Below are 14,093 nucleotides of genomic sequence, written 5' to 3' on the forward strand. Positions count from 1 at the left end.
TTAACTTCCCTGCAAACAGCCTTGCTCCACCATCCCCCTGATAGGGACATTTAGTCATCTTTGAGGGCCTACTGTGAGCCAGAAACAGCACAACACAGGAGACATAGAGGCGTAATTAGCCACAAGCCACATGGAGCGTTAGCTCTAGAAGGAAAAACATCGAAGAATTAATTACAAATGAGTCCCTTGCTATTCTTCAAAATTGCCAGTCACCCTCCTACCTCAGGACCTTTGCACTTGCTGTTTCCTCTCCCTGCGCCACTCTTCCCCAAAATATCCACATATCTCAACTTCAGCCTTTCGCCCTGAAATCATCTTCAAAATGAGGCTCTCCTGACCTTTCTAAAATTGCAACTGACCCACCCCACCCTCCTGCCTGCAATCTGTCTCCTCTCTGCTGCTTTATTTTTCTCCACTACGCTTATCATCTTCTTACGCAGTAGGCCTGAGAGGTCCAGTCCTATGACCATGAGCCTCATGTGAAATATGGCCAGTCCCAATTGAGCTGTGCTGTAGGTGTAGAATACATCCCAGGTTTTGAACATTTAGTATAAAAAAGGTAAAATATTAATAGTTGTTTATGTTAACTACATGTTGAAATGATATTTTAGATATGTTGGATTGAAAAATATATTGTGAAAATTAATTTCACCTGTTTCTTTTTACTTTTTTAATGTGACTTTTAGAAATGTTTAGATTATACGTTTGACTTGCATTACATTTCTGCTGTATAGTGCTAGGCTAGACAATAAATTAATAAATAGTAGCTAGCCCCATTGACCCCTTCTAGCCTGCGCCCACCCCCCACCCCAGATCTTCACCACCCTATCGTCTGTGCCCATGGGTTATGCATATATGCATATAAGAAAAAATAAACAGTAGCTAAAGACATATATATGTATACATATACATATGTGTGTGTGTGTGTGTACACACATCCCATTAAAATGCGAACTCATGAGGGTAGAGATTTGTGTGTATGTTCTCTGCTGTAACTCTGACACCTAAAAAGGTGTTTGACCCATAGACTCTCAGTGAATATTTGTTGAATGAATGAGCTCAGAGTTACAATAAAGGCTGTTAGACTCCTACAAATGAGAATTTTCTTAGTGACATTTTTTGTTGTTGTTAATCCTCACCTAAGGACATTTTTTCAATTTCTTTTTCAGAGAGAATGGGAGGGAGGGAGGGAGGGAAGGAGGGAGGACCCTTCAGTTCACAGGCCAATGCTCTATCCACTGAGCCAAACCAGCTAGGGCTAATCATGTATTTCTGAGGCTCTACCTTCTGGGGCCTCACTGAGCCTGCAGAAACTGCCCCTCCCGGGACTAGCAAATTCCCAGAGATGGTGAACAACTCACCTTCTCAGAGGTGAGCCAATCCAGAGCCCAAACCCCAACCACCTCCTTGACAGGGCTCTCACACTCTAGGTCACTGTCTCCCTGCCCTACTCATTGAAGGGCCAGGTACCAGACAGCTGGGGACAGCACCTACCCCCTGAGCCCACATGCTGAAATTATCCCAGCTACCCAAGTACTAGCCTGCTTACCCTGCCTTGCCCATTTCTTCCCACAGAAACCACAATGAAGCCTCACCTGACTCCTGGCCAAGCCTAGTGCTTCCCTGTGTGGGCTTGCGTCAGGGCATGCCCCCGCCTCCTGGGGCTTATCACAAACTGTCTTTTCAGTGGCAATTGTCTCCCACCCGTGGGCTTCACCATACCTGAATAATTATAAAACCCACATTTTAAAACACCTCCAGTTCTGCATCTCTACAAGGATTAGCCCAAATTTATAAACCATCTAGCCTGGTGCGTTGCAAACAGTAGATGCTTGATTAACGGTTGCTACTATCAATCAACAGGGCGTAAGCTATCGTTTGAAACAAGATCATTCTTATAAACATTTCGGAATTCTGAGATCCTCGCTAGAACAGTAGATGCTTCGATTATCAGTTCCCAATTCTCTTTGATTGCAGAACCCAACTGTAAAAGATCTTATCGGCTTTGGTCTTCAAGTAGCCAAAGGCATGAAATATCTCGCAAGCAAAAAGTTTGTCCACAGAGACTTGGCTGCAAGGAACTGTATGTAAGTATAAGAATCTCTGTGCTCACAGTCCAAATTAAGTGAAAAGGAGGACTCTGTTTCCCCTGATTTTCACACAAAAGTACTTTATTTCCGTTACAGCTTTAAATCCACATGTAAGCACTGGAGACGTAGGAGGGCCTTTCAGCCTCTGTCAAATGGAGAATGTAAAAGGGATTCTCCAGAGGGGGCCTTAACAGCTGCTCTGTGCTTTCCCCCTTTTTTTCCTTCCCAAAAGTAGGCCTCAGTGTTGTGGTTTCACACTGCATTAGTGTTGGGAGGTAGAATTTGATCTTCAGCCTTTTACAGTGAAAAGAAGAGGGCTGATAACACCAATACCAACATATTGTCACTTCCCAAGAGTGGATTTGAAGTCAGCCTGCAGAAGCCCTACCAAAGATGGTATTTGGGAATGAATTCAAAGAACTTTATTTGTGTCTGGCTGCGTGGGCTATATAATACGGCAGTCAACAGTTTGTAATCCATTCAGCGCTTTCCCTTGCATAGCGCTGATTCATGACTTACAGTGTATGTGAAGGAGAGAGCTGTGCTCTTCATTTCCTACCTTGGTTTTGGTCACTGTGACAACATAAAAGCCCACTTAAGCAAAGGGACACACAGCCTCAGGGAGCGGAAATTGATTTTGTTGAAACTCGCTGTTTTTCTCGGATGCTTTACCATGTGTCCTGTTTCTCTATTACCTCAGGGGTGGGATATATAAGTTTTATCTACTATCCTAGCCCATTTGAGAATGCAAAAGTAAGATAACAGTGCCTGGTCACGTCTCCCCTATAAAACTAACCGGTAATAAGTTGACACGTGACTATTGGCGATTACTTTGGTTACTCAGTTGGCATACTTGATTTAGCAACCAAGGCTATCGGGAGGGGGGCCCAATTTTACTGCTTCAGATCTACGAAAGCAAAACAAAGTTTCTTATGTAACATCACTCATGATCTCTTTCCTCCTCGGCTTGTTGAGTTTGTCGTGTAAATGTCAAGCACTTTTACTCTAGAATTCCATTGTAATATAGTGTTAGTCGGTTGAGGCTGGACGAAGCCTCCCAGCAGAAGTTAAGGATTTGTGGATTTCCAACACAGAAGCCACTTGTTCTGTAGATACTCAGCGTCACAGTAGATGATTCTGTTTCAGCCACCAGTAATAATATTTGTCCTCTCTGTAGGCTAGATGAAAAATTCACTGTCAAGGTTGCTGATTTTGGTCTTGCCAGAGACATGTACGATAAAGAGTACTACAGCGTACACAACAAAACAGGTGCAAAACTGCCCGTGAAGTGGATGGCTTTAGAAAGTCTTCAGACTCAGAAGTTTACCACCAAGTCAGATGTGGTAACGTATTATTGATCCCCCCTGACCTTCTCCTCTTTTACTTTCATACCCAAATTTTTTCAGTAGTTTTATGGCGACTTAATTTTTTTTAAAGAAAAGAAACTTTTAACATCACTAATTTCAATTTTTTTTCCTAAGCAAAAGTGCTCGATTATCTAATGCACTCATAGTGTTACAAGTGGAAATGGGGGATCACCGTCCCCACTGGGTGCTCGGGGTTGGGTCCTTACCTTATCTTGAGAAAAAGAATTTTCTGAGACTCACAGGGGAGAATGAGTGCTTTTTATTTGTGTGGAATTATATCCCTCGGTTTCCAACGTCCCATTTCCCTTAATCAGTCCTGGAAAAGGTGCAGCTGGGGATTCAGCAGAGCTGGAAGCAAAGCCTCAGTCCAGAGTTTCCATTCCATTGGTGAAGCTGGTCCGGTTTAACATCAGGCTAGTTGCATTCCATTAGTCCATTGTGTGTGGTGTCCTAGGCCATGGGCCATGTGGGCAAATGCAGGAGCATGGAGTCAGGTGCAACACACCGAGGGGCAAGAGAGAGAACTCCTTTGTTTAGGACTGTAAGTTTATCAAATCTGCACCCCCTCCTGCTTGCAGTGGTCACACCTACCCTGGCTAGTGCCCTGGCTAGTGACTGACAAACAAGCACCTTCCCTATGTCACCCAGACTTTACTGGGCATGTGTCTATTTGACGTTCCCGTTGTTCCTGTCCGCTTAATTAATGACCAGGGTCATCGCAACAGTATCAATAGTATGTTTTTACAATTCATTTATTCAAAAACATTTGTCTGGCAGATGCTAGATCCTTAGGAAGCCCAGAGCTGGACCAAGTGTGAACCCTGTCCTCCCGAAGCTTTAGCTCAGCAGAGAAGATAAGGCGTGTCCGTCAAAAATTCACACAAAGTAGACTGGGATTAGCCCGGCCACTCATAGCTCATAACTTCATGGCAGCAAGAATTCCACCTTGAGAGATCTGGGAACTATAACTGAGGCAGGTCTGGCAATGAAGTCATTATTCATGCACCTAGCTAGAAACACGCTCTCCTTTATTTGCCACAGTCATCCTCCTCTCACAAAGCCAGCTTCGAAAGGCAGGCACCTGAATACTGACACTCACCTGGAGAGCCACATGCCCTTCCACCTGCAGGAAAGGACAGTGCTTGAAATTGTTACAGAAGAGAAAGAGTTCATCCACCTGGTACTGGCAGAGCCAAGCACTAGACCCTTAGAACTGCAGTGTAGAAATACTTGACTATTTTATTATGGACTAGAGGCCTAGTGCATGAAATTCATACATGGGTGGGCTCCCTAGGCCTTGCCAGCAATCAGGGCCTATCAGGGCCATTTTTCCCAGTCCCAATCAGGGCCAGGCCAGCTGAAGCCTGCCGGGTGGAGCCTGTTGGACGAGGGGAGGGATCGTGGGAGGTTTGTTGGCCTGGGGGGAGGGACCGGGAGAGGTTGGCTGGCTGTGGGAGTGCATTGATCACCAGGGGGCATCTCCTGCATTGGGTGTCTACCCCCTGGTGGTCAGTGCGCGTCATAGTGACTGGTCAACCGGTTGTTTCAGTTTGGTCGTAATGGTCACTTAGGCCTAGATAAATAAATAGATAGATAGATAGATAGATAGATAGATAGATAGATAGATAGATGATAGATAGTACCATCCAGGAGAACAGGAAGCAAATGCTCAAAAGCCAAAACTCACTGATAGCATGTAGGTTACAGATTATATAGGGCAAATCTCAAGATACTGTGAGTTAGGGGGTTCGGGGTCATGCTGGAAGCTAATTGGTTGGAGGTAAGGTAATGGTAAAAAATCATTTCTTCAGGTCTTAAAGACAGTTCTGAAGTCTGCTCCTATGTCCCTCTGTCTGGTTTCTTGGGGAAGTAGCCAGGGAGTGGTTCCACCTTAGAGCCTAGGAACTGAAACATAATATAGGTGAAAATGTTATCTTTAGCCTGCCAGAAGTCCAGACCTTGTGATCATTAATCGGGTCTAGGTTATTGTCTTCTGCTGCCTCAGGGGTTGCTCATTATCCAGGGAAAGGCTAGGTCTCTGAAGGGTATAGAAAGAGAAAGAAATATGATTTCTAGAGCTAGGATTTAAAGCTAAATTTAATCAAAGGGCCCTCGGTTTCAATTCCTCCCCCACCCCCATTTTATTTTTTTAATCATTTCTCAATCTTGAGGAAGAAGGGGGAAAGACCTCTCTGACTGCTTCCTGCTGAAAGGGGGCAGAGTTCAGGATTAGAAGAATGAAACTGTTTTACATTCAATTGAAAATATTTTTTAGCTTCCGGATTACCATGAATAGTCTGCATGACCATAATGTTTGCTTTTTTCCCTGCTTTGTAGGTTGAAAACATCTCATAATATCTTATAGAAAAACTTTGTCATTTTTGATAGTTTGATATAGATCCAAACTCTAATTCTGTATTAGCTTAGTGTGGCTTCTTAAATTAACTTACTCTATTAAATCTACTTTAATCTTATTCAGCTTAATCGTACATAAAATTTTCTTTCTCAGGGTTCCTTTTCCACAAAACTTCTACAACTTTCCTAGTCCCTCTTAGTTTCTCTCTTCTTCCTCAATTTGAAACAACCAACGTTTTTTTAGGACAAGCCACTTTCTACTAGTGCCCCAGAAATGTGTTTCCATGCCTAATGCCTTTCTTCCTAAAAACTCACATCATTTCCTTCCATATTAATTAAAAATTCATAACCCTTAGAACCTCAGTTCTAAGGTAAAATGTAAGTAATTAGCATTTTTTAGATTGGCAAATTTATTAATCTATTTCATAACCTTTAGAAACATAGGTTCTTTTACTGGCAAAGCACAAAATGTTTTTATTAACAGATCTAAATGTATCATTTAGTTTCTCTTGAATAAGAGGTCAATAGTAGGTAAACTTAGACTTGTTTAGCAATTACTGTTTCAGTATTTTATGTTATTTGGAAATTTCTAGATATTCAATAATTTTTATCATTTAATTTAGTAAAACCCTAAAGCTTCAAGTTACAAAGAGATTTAGAAAACTATTTAAGTGCACATACAATACAAGGTGTGGCAAAAGGTGGTTTAGAGTTGTTTGTATGGAAAATAATACAATAATTAATAAATGATAATAATAATACAAGAATAAACTCTGTGTTTCGTGTACTCACAACTGTAAGCCTGCTTTCGCTCCCACCCTGTATAATTATTGCTAAAGAGTTACAGAAAAGAAACTTCTTATACCATTACACTTAATTTACTTGCTCCTAACAATTAAGTTTAGATTACTTATGAAAATTTTATTATACCAAGTTTTGGGGGGTTTTGTTTGGGTTTTTTTGCTGACAAATTTTGCAACATAGATAACATGAACTTATTTGACTGATAAACCCAGGTGGAATAAAAGTATTACTTAATACTGATGATTTTGGCCCAGCAGGCGTGACTCAGTGGTTGAGCATCGACCTGGAACCAGGAGGACACAAAGTGGAGTTATGAGAATAAATTGAGAAAAACATCTGCATACTAGATCATAGAGGCCCTTGGAAAGCAAGCTAGGGAGTCTAGACCATGCAGTTAGGTGGCTACCAGCTCACCATAACCAGGATGTAGAACAGGTGCCACTTTGTGGTCAGCCCCTCCTACCTGGGAACCACTGGTCTGTCTTCTGTGTCTAGTTTTACCTTTTCTAGAAAGTCATTAAGTCATCTTTGAGTCTGTCTCCTTTCACGTCGCATAATGCGCTTAAGGGCCATGCATGTTGTCAGTAGTATCAATGTATCAGTAGTTCATTTTTTTTTTATTGTAAAAAAAAGACAACAAAAAATCGATCATCTTTAAATGTGCAGTACAGTAATGTGAATTACATGCACATTGTTATGCAACAGATCTCTTCATCTTGTAAAACTGAAATTCTATATCCTCTGAACAACTTCCCATTTTCCCCTCCCCTCACCCTCTTTCTGTTTCTAAGAGTTTGACTACTGTAGGTCCCTCGTGTAAGTAGAATCATGTATTATTCATCTTGTTGTGACTGGCTTATTTCACTTAGTATAATGTCCTCCAGGTTCATCCAGGTTGTAGCACGTGACAGGATGTCCTTCTTTTCAAGGGTAAATAATATTCCATTGAATGAATGTACCACATTTGCTTTGTCCATCTGTCAATGGACATTCAGGTTTCTTCCGTTTCTTGGCTATTGGAATAATGCTGCTTTGAACATGGGTGTGCAAGTATCTCTTCAAGGTCCTTTTTCAGTTCTTTTTGTTATATACCCAGAAGTGAGATTACTTGACCGTATGGTAGTTCTATCTTTAATGTTTTAAGGGCCCTTCATACTGTTTTTCGTAGACTGATTCACTCCTTTTTATTTCTGAGCGGTATTGCATTGTACAAATGTACCACATTTTGTTTACACATTTATCATCTGAAGGACATTTGGGTTTGTTCCAGTTTTAGGCAGTTACTTACATGTAATTATAACTGCCTTAACATTTGCTTAAAGGTTTTTGTGTGAACATAATTTTTATTTCTTTTGGGTAAATATCTAGAAGTAGGATTACTGGGTTTTAAGATAAGTGTTATATTTAACTTGATGAGAAACTGCCACCTGTTTTTCCACTCAGGCTGTATCATTTTATATTCTTACCAGTAATATATAAGTTTCAGCTCAGCATTCATACCACCACTTGCCATTGTCAGTTTTGGGGGTTTTAGCTATGCAAATAGATTATAGTGGTGTCTCATTTTCTTTTTCATCTGCATTTGCCATAGGTAATGATGTTGAGCATCTTTTCAGGTACTTGTTTGACATTCTTATACCTCTGTTAGTGAAGTGCCTACTCAAAACTTTTGCCCATTTTTTTTAAGTTTTAGAATTTATTTTCTGGTGTGTTTTCTTAATTGGGTTATTTTTTATTAGCGAACTAGGAGCCCAGTGCACGAATTCATGCACCTTGAAAGGAACTGTGGGCCACAAGGCTGCAGTAGGCAGAGGGGTGGATCTCAGCCCATCTTCTGCACCCCTGCCCAGCTCCTTCTGCTACGGCCCCAGTCCCCTGTCTGCTGGCAACCCCACTCCCGCTGCCACTGCTCCCACACACTGATGGTGCCAGCCCCGCTTGCACCCTCTGATGGTGTGGAGTGATTGGGGCCGGTGCCAGCAGTGGGTGCGATCGCCCCTCAGGAGCAGAGGGAGGTGGAGAAGCCCTCAGGGGCAATCAGGGCTGGCAGCCACCACTCACACCTGCTGATGGTGCCAAGTGATCGGGACTGGCGCTGGGCACCGGCAGCTGGTGTGAGCACCAGGTGGGACCACAGTGCGCGGGAGCAAAGAATTTTCAGTAACCACCAGAGGCTCACCCCAATGACAGCCTGCCTTGGTCTGGAGCCCCCACTCACCTGCTCCACCAGCCCACCATGGCCGACACCTGCCAGGTTCTGCACACGCCCCCTGGTGGCCAGCACACATCATAACAACCAGTTGTTCGGTTCTTCTGGTTGTTCTGCCGTTCCGTCTATTTGCATATTAGCTTTTATTATATAGGATTATTGAGATTTTTTTCTAGCATGTATCTTTTCTTTTCATAATTTTACTATCTTTCAAAGAGTAGAAGTTTAAATTTTATTGAAAAGTTACCAATTTACCCATTTTTTAATCAGTTGTGGTTTTTCACAAATTGAGTTGTATCTCAATTGACCTAATCTTGAACACACAAATTTGGCTGTCCCCACTTACTTACCTCATGAGTGACCCTTTCTATAATTTTTTGCAGCTTATAACAATCCCTCACATCTAATAACTGCTTTGATCTTTACTGTTTTGATGAAGTTGGGCAGAGATTCTTCAGATGAGCTCACTTCTGGTGCTCAGATGTTCAGAGTGGCTTGACTGTTTACACAGTAAGCGTGAATGATAGAGTTTTCCTGTCTTAAAACTGAAACTGACTTGTTCCCATCACTCCTGATGCACACTCATTTACACTTGTCTCTCCCCTTTCTCTCTGTCTCCCCTCCCTCCATCTTCTCTCTTGGTCAACATCATGCTCCTTCACTGCCCCTCCCCTCGTCATCCTGTCAGTCCAAAGCTATCAAGGGGGAGGGCTTTTCCCAGCAACTGCTATTCTCTTCTCCTCTCATGTCCCATGAGTCCTCCAACTCGCCTCTGAATCCAAATTATTGCTCAGAAATTTACCAACTCTGTCCCCTTTTTTGTGAATTTGCTTTCAGACAACCCTATAGACTAGGCCAGTGGTCGGCAAACTGCGGCTCGCGAGCCACATGCGGCTCTTTGGCCCCTTGAGTGTGGCTCTTCCACAGAATACCACCTGCGGGCGCGCACGTACAGTGCGATTGAAACTTCATGGCCCATGCGCAGAAGTCGATATTTTGTGGAAGAGCCACATTCAAGGGGCCAAAGAGCCACATGTGGCTCGCGAGCCGCTGTTTGCCAACCACTGGCCTAGGCTATTGGTTAGGAGACCTTGTCATAGACAAGTAATCAGCCTCTCAGAACTTTGGTTTCCTCATCCTTAAAGCACCTTTAGCCCTGGCCGGTGTGGCTCAGTTGGTTGAGCGTCATCCCATGCGTCAAGAGACCTGGATTCCAGTCAGGGCACATGCTTGGGTTGCGGGCTCAATCCCTAGTAGGGAGCCATGCAGGAGACAGCCAATCAATGTTTCACTTTCACATCGATGTTTCTCTCTCTCTCCCTCTCCCTTCCACTGTCTCTAAATATCAATAATAAAAACTTTCTTTTTTTAAAAAAAAAAAAAGCATCTATAAAATCAATTACATTACAGGCGTATAAAAGGGTTATTACAAGGATAAGATAATCATTTTTAAAAATATATTTTATTGATTTTTTTATAGAGAGGAAGGGAGAGGGATAGAGAGTTAGAAACATCGATGCGAGAGAAACATCGATCAGCTGCCTCCTGCATACTCCCTACTGGGGATGTGTCCGCAACCAAGGTACATGCCCTTGACCGGAATCAAACCTGGGACCCTTGAGTCCGCAGGCCAACGCTCTATCCACTGAGCCAAACCAGTTAGGGCAAGATAATCATTTTTTTAAAGGGCATGATGCCCATGCCCAGCTCATTATATGACACACACCATCTCCCACCACCCTAATTTAGAAGTTCAGTCTCAGGCTTCCGTGTTGCAGTATGCAGTAGTATCCCTCACCTCTTCTTGTTCAGGAAGCTGGTCTCCATCTTATGAATCAGCTTCTCCTTTTTGTCTAAACGCAGTGGTTCTCAACCTTCCTCATGCCGCGACCCTTTCATACAGCTCCTCATGTTGTGGTGACCCCCAGCCATAACATTATTTTTGTTACTACTTCCTAACTGTCATTTTGCTACTGTTGTGAATTGTAAGGTAAATATCTGACATGCTATATGTGTTTTCTGATGGTCTTAGGCGACCCCTGTGAAAGGGTCGTTCAACCCCCAAAGGGGTTGCGACCCACAGGTTGAGAACCGCTGGAAAGCATGGTGTTTACAAGATGCAATCTCCTGGAGCTCAACTCCAGTCATGTCCCATCAACTTCACTTTCCCCATTCAAAAACCCCACAGCATGGTCCCCTTTCAGCCTAATCCGTCCCTCCTCCCTTCACCTAGTCCACACACTAAGCAGTGACTATTACATTTATAGTTCAATAAAAACACATGTGCTTCTCACCCCTTGGCCCACTCCTTCTACAGGGAACACTCTCTCTGCCCTCCCGTTACATGTACCTATAAAACAAATTCTCCCTTGCTTTCAACACCCACTTTACTATCACTTTCTTCCTGAAGCCTCTCTCAGTACCCCACTGTTATCTAACTTTTCACAACATCTGTACCTCTTTTCTATTATTGCTCCATTGTTATATTTTATTGTTCTACATGATAGTTCATTGCGTAATATTCTTAACCCTGTTTAATCACTCTTGGGGCTTATCCAGTAACTTGGGGAGTAACCTACTTGTGCATCTCATGAGTCAGTAGATACTTGTTAAATTGATTTAAATTTTAATGCAAATTTTGAAACTTGAAGGTTAACACAATTAAGTTGTCAGAAGCAACTCATAAGATTTGCAGGCTTTGAAAACTTTGATTTTGAAAGGCTGCAGAAGACAGCAAAGTTATCTAGTTCCCACCTGAGAAAGTTTGTTTTCTCTGTTTGGATTAAGGCTGTCAGTGGCCTTTAAGGTTTTTGCTGTTGGGCAAAAGGAAAGAGCCATTAATCGAGATTTGTATCAGCAATTAAAGTATCTACCTGGTTTCTTTCTTTTGGCCAGTGTTCAAAGACATGCTTTATTCTTGTTCTTGCTGAATATTATGAGCTACACTTGCTTCTCAGTGTCCTGTTCTCCTACTCCACCTGTCCTGTCTGTATTCTCCTTCCCCAAGCTTCTTTTTTCTCGAGCCTCATTTCTCTCCGCACATGCCTCTTGGTCTGTGAGTGTCCAGGAAGTGTTGCTAAGCAACGACTGATTCCCTGGGTCTCCCGCTCAGAGGTGACCTGCACATGCTGACTTACTCTCATTGTGTCACTCTTACCTTGGCACATGTCCAGGAGGAGGTAAATGTATGACCTGATGTACTATCCCAAGTTTAGTGCTTTAAGTCAAAAAATTGCATATTTGGTCAAGTTCAGTAGACCAACCAAGATCCAAGAGCCAAGAACTTTTAGATGTTCATCCCAACATGAATTAAGTCACTTAACCTCTCCATGTCCCTGCCATCTTCCTATAAAGTATTGATAGAGCTTTTTTATTAATCTACTCTTTTACGTTTCAAGTTACAGCAATATTCTCTACTTTCATTGGGGAACACTATGTCCATGTGAATTCTTCTTATGTGAATATCAACAAAGGTTCTCCATACCCCTCTCTGTTGTCATCTCAAGATAGAAGTTGATGGCGAGGGAGACACATGATGGATGAATACGCCATCAGCCCCCTTCGGATAAACATCATAGAGATGTTTATTGACATTAGTTTTCAATAGCCTTGTTGGCTTGCAGTTTTATTACTTGTGATTCTTAATATGGATTTTTACTTAGATCTTCTCTTTTAACATTAACTTTTAGGTATGGTTACATTCTTGACTGTTTACGTTCACTTGAAAGTCCCACAAATTTAAAATTTGGAAGGCTTACTTTTCTCCTTTTACTAATAATCTGAAAGTGTACTGAAGCCATTGAAACGAGAAGGATTAAAAACCTGTTAAAGCTTTGCCTTCACAAGAGCGAACTTAGAAAGCCTACTTTACTTAAGTACAGATGAAGTCTTAATCCCCATGTGGACTTCAGATATTCTTTTTGAAAACTTTATATTTACTTGTAACTAAACTTTATCCAATTCTGGTTTAAACAAGTCATAAAATGTATAGCTTACTAATTGCCTTTAAGGAAATGTTTGCCTCAAACAGCACGTGCATTGAGTACACTAAACCAAGTTTCGTTATCAAGACCTACTGATTGCCTTTCATATTTGTGTAGTCACACTTCTCACCTGGATTCTCTCTTCCATTGTCTGACTAGTGGTCCTTTGGTGTGCTCCTCTGGGAACTGATGACAAGAGGGGCACCACCCTATCCTGACGTCAACACCTTTGATATAACAGTTTACTTGTTGCAAGGCAGAAGGCTCTTACAACCCGAATACTGCCCAGATCCCCTGTGAGTAAGAATTTCAAAAGAATCTTCTGTAGCTCTTATAAGCTTTACTTTTACAGAAATGCTTGTCTCCAATGTATCTCTCACAGCACTTCTTCCTTTCTGACACAGGTATGAAGTGATGCTAAAATGCTGGCATCCCAAAGCTGAAATGCGCCCGACCTTTTCTGAACTGGTCTCCAAGATATCAGTGATATTCTCTACTTTCATTGGGGAACACTATGTCCATGTGAATTCTACTTATGTGAATATCAACAGTGGTTCTCCATACCCCTCTCTATTGTCATCTCAAGATAACGTTGATGGTGAGGGAGACACATGATGGATGAATACGCCATCAGCCCCCTTCTGATAAACATCATAGAACTGTTCAAGCAACGGTCCACACCACGACCAATACTTTTTCACTGCCTGGGCATTGTAAGGCCACCAGATATTTTTTGCTTTTGCCAAAATTGTGCTACTATAGGACCTTATATTGTTCTTTTAAATGACTGGGTTCTGAGGAATTTGTCATCTGACGAAGCATCAGAGCCAGAAGCTTGGTCCCATAGGCCAATGACCAAGGGCAACCCTGCAGCTTTGATGATGCTCCTGTCGCATTCAGGCCAAAACCTGAATTCTAGGTTGAAGTTTTAAAAATCAGGATCCAACCTGATTTCATGCAGGGAATTGAGGCAGTCAGTTTGGAGGCCGTCTTGATCACCGAAAATTCAGAAGTGGTAATGCCCAGGGAGCCGGGGACCAGACCACTCATTTAGAATTTCAAAGAGATTTCATGTGTTACATAGTCACTAACATATGTTATTACTGATGTTGGGCAAACATTCCCTTCTACATTTTTGCATACACATTCCTTTTATTGAAGAGATGTCCATAGGCAATGCAGGATACAAAATGTGTTTAATAGGGACAATTATGTATTGTATATACATAGATGATGGCATTAAGAAGGTTTTCATAAAATAGTTTGGTAATAATGAAATATTTGT

At 42.1% G+C, this 14,093-nt stretch overlaps 1 protein-coding gene across 6 annotated transcripts in view; it reads left to right on the forward strand.

The window, feature by feature from the left end:
• The window catches only part of MET (MET proto-oncogene, receptor tyrosine kinase), a 142,042-nt gene extending 128,185 nt beyond the window's left edge, over nucleotides 1-13,857 (forward strand). For 5 of the 6 annotated variants that reach the window (XM_059711620.1, XM_059711618.1, XM_059711617.1 and 2 more), the window contains 4 exons: nucleotides 1,978-2,087; nucleotides 3,268-3,433; nucleotides 12,968-13,104; nucleotides 13,213-13,857. In XM_059711620.1, the coding sequence (XP_059567603.1) occupies nucleotides 1,978-2,087; nucleotides 3,268-3,433; nucleotides 12,968-13,104; nucleotides 13,213-13,423 (624 nt within the window). In that variant the 3' untranslated portion in view covers nucleotides 13,424-13,857. Of the gene's footprint in view, nucleotides 1-1,977; nucleotides 2,088-3,267; nucleotides 3,434-4,234; nucleotides 4,839-12,967; nucleotides 13,105-13,212 lie in introns of those variants that run through there. The other variant, XM_059711619.1, reaches the window with a different exon arrangement.
• Nucleotides 13,858-14,093: the final 236 nt, after the last annotated feature.

This window comes from Myotis daubentonii, chromosome 10 (genome assembly GCF_963259705.1).
Source record: "Myotis daubentonii chromosome 10, mMyoDau2.1, whole genome shotgun sequence".
NCBI classification, from domain to species: Eukaryota; Metazoa; Chordata; class Mammalia; order Chiroptera; family Vespertilionidae; genus Myotis; species Myotis daubentonii.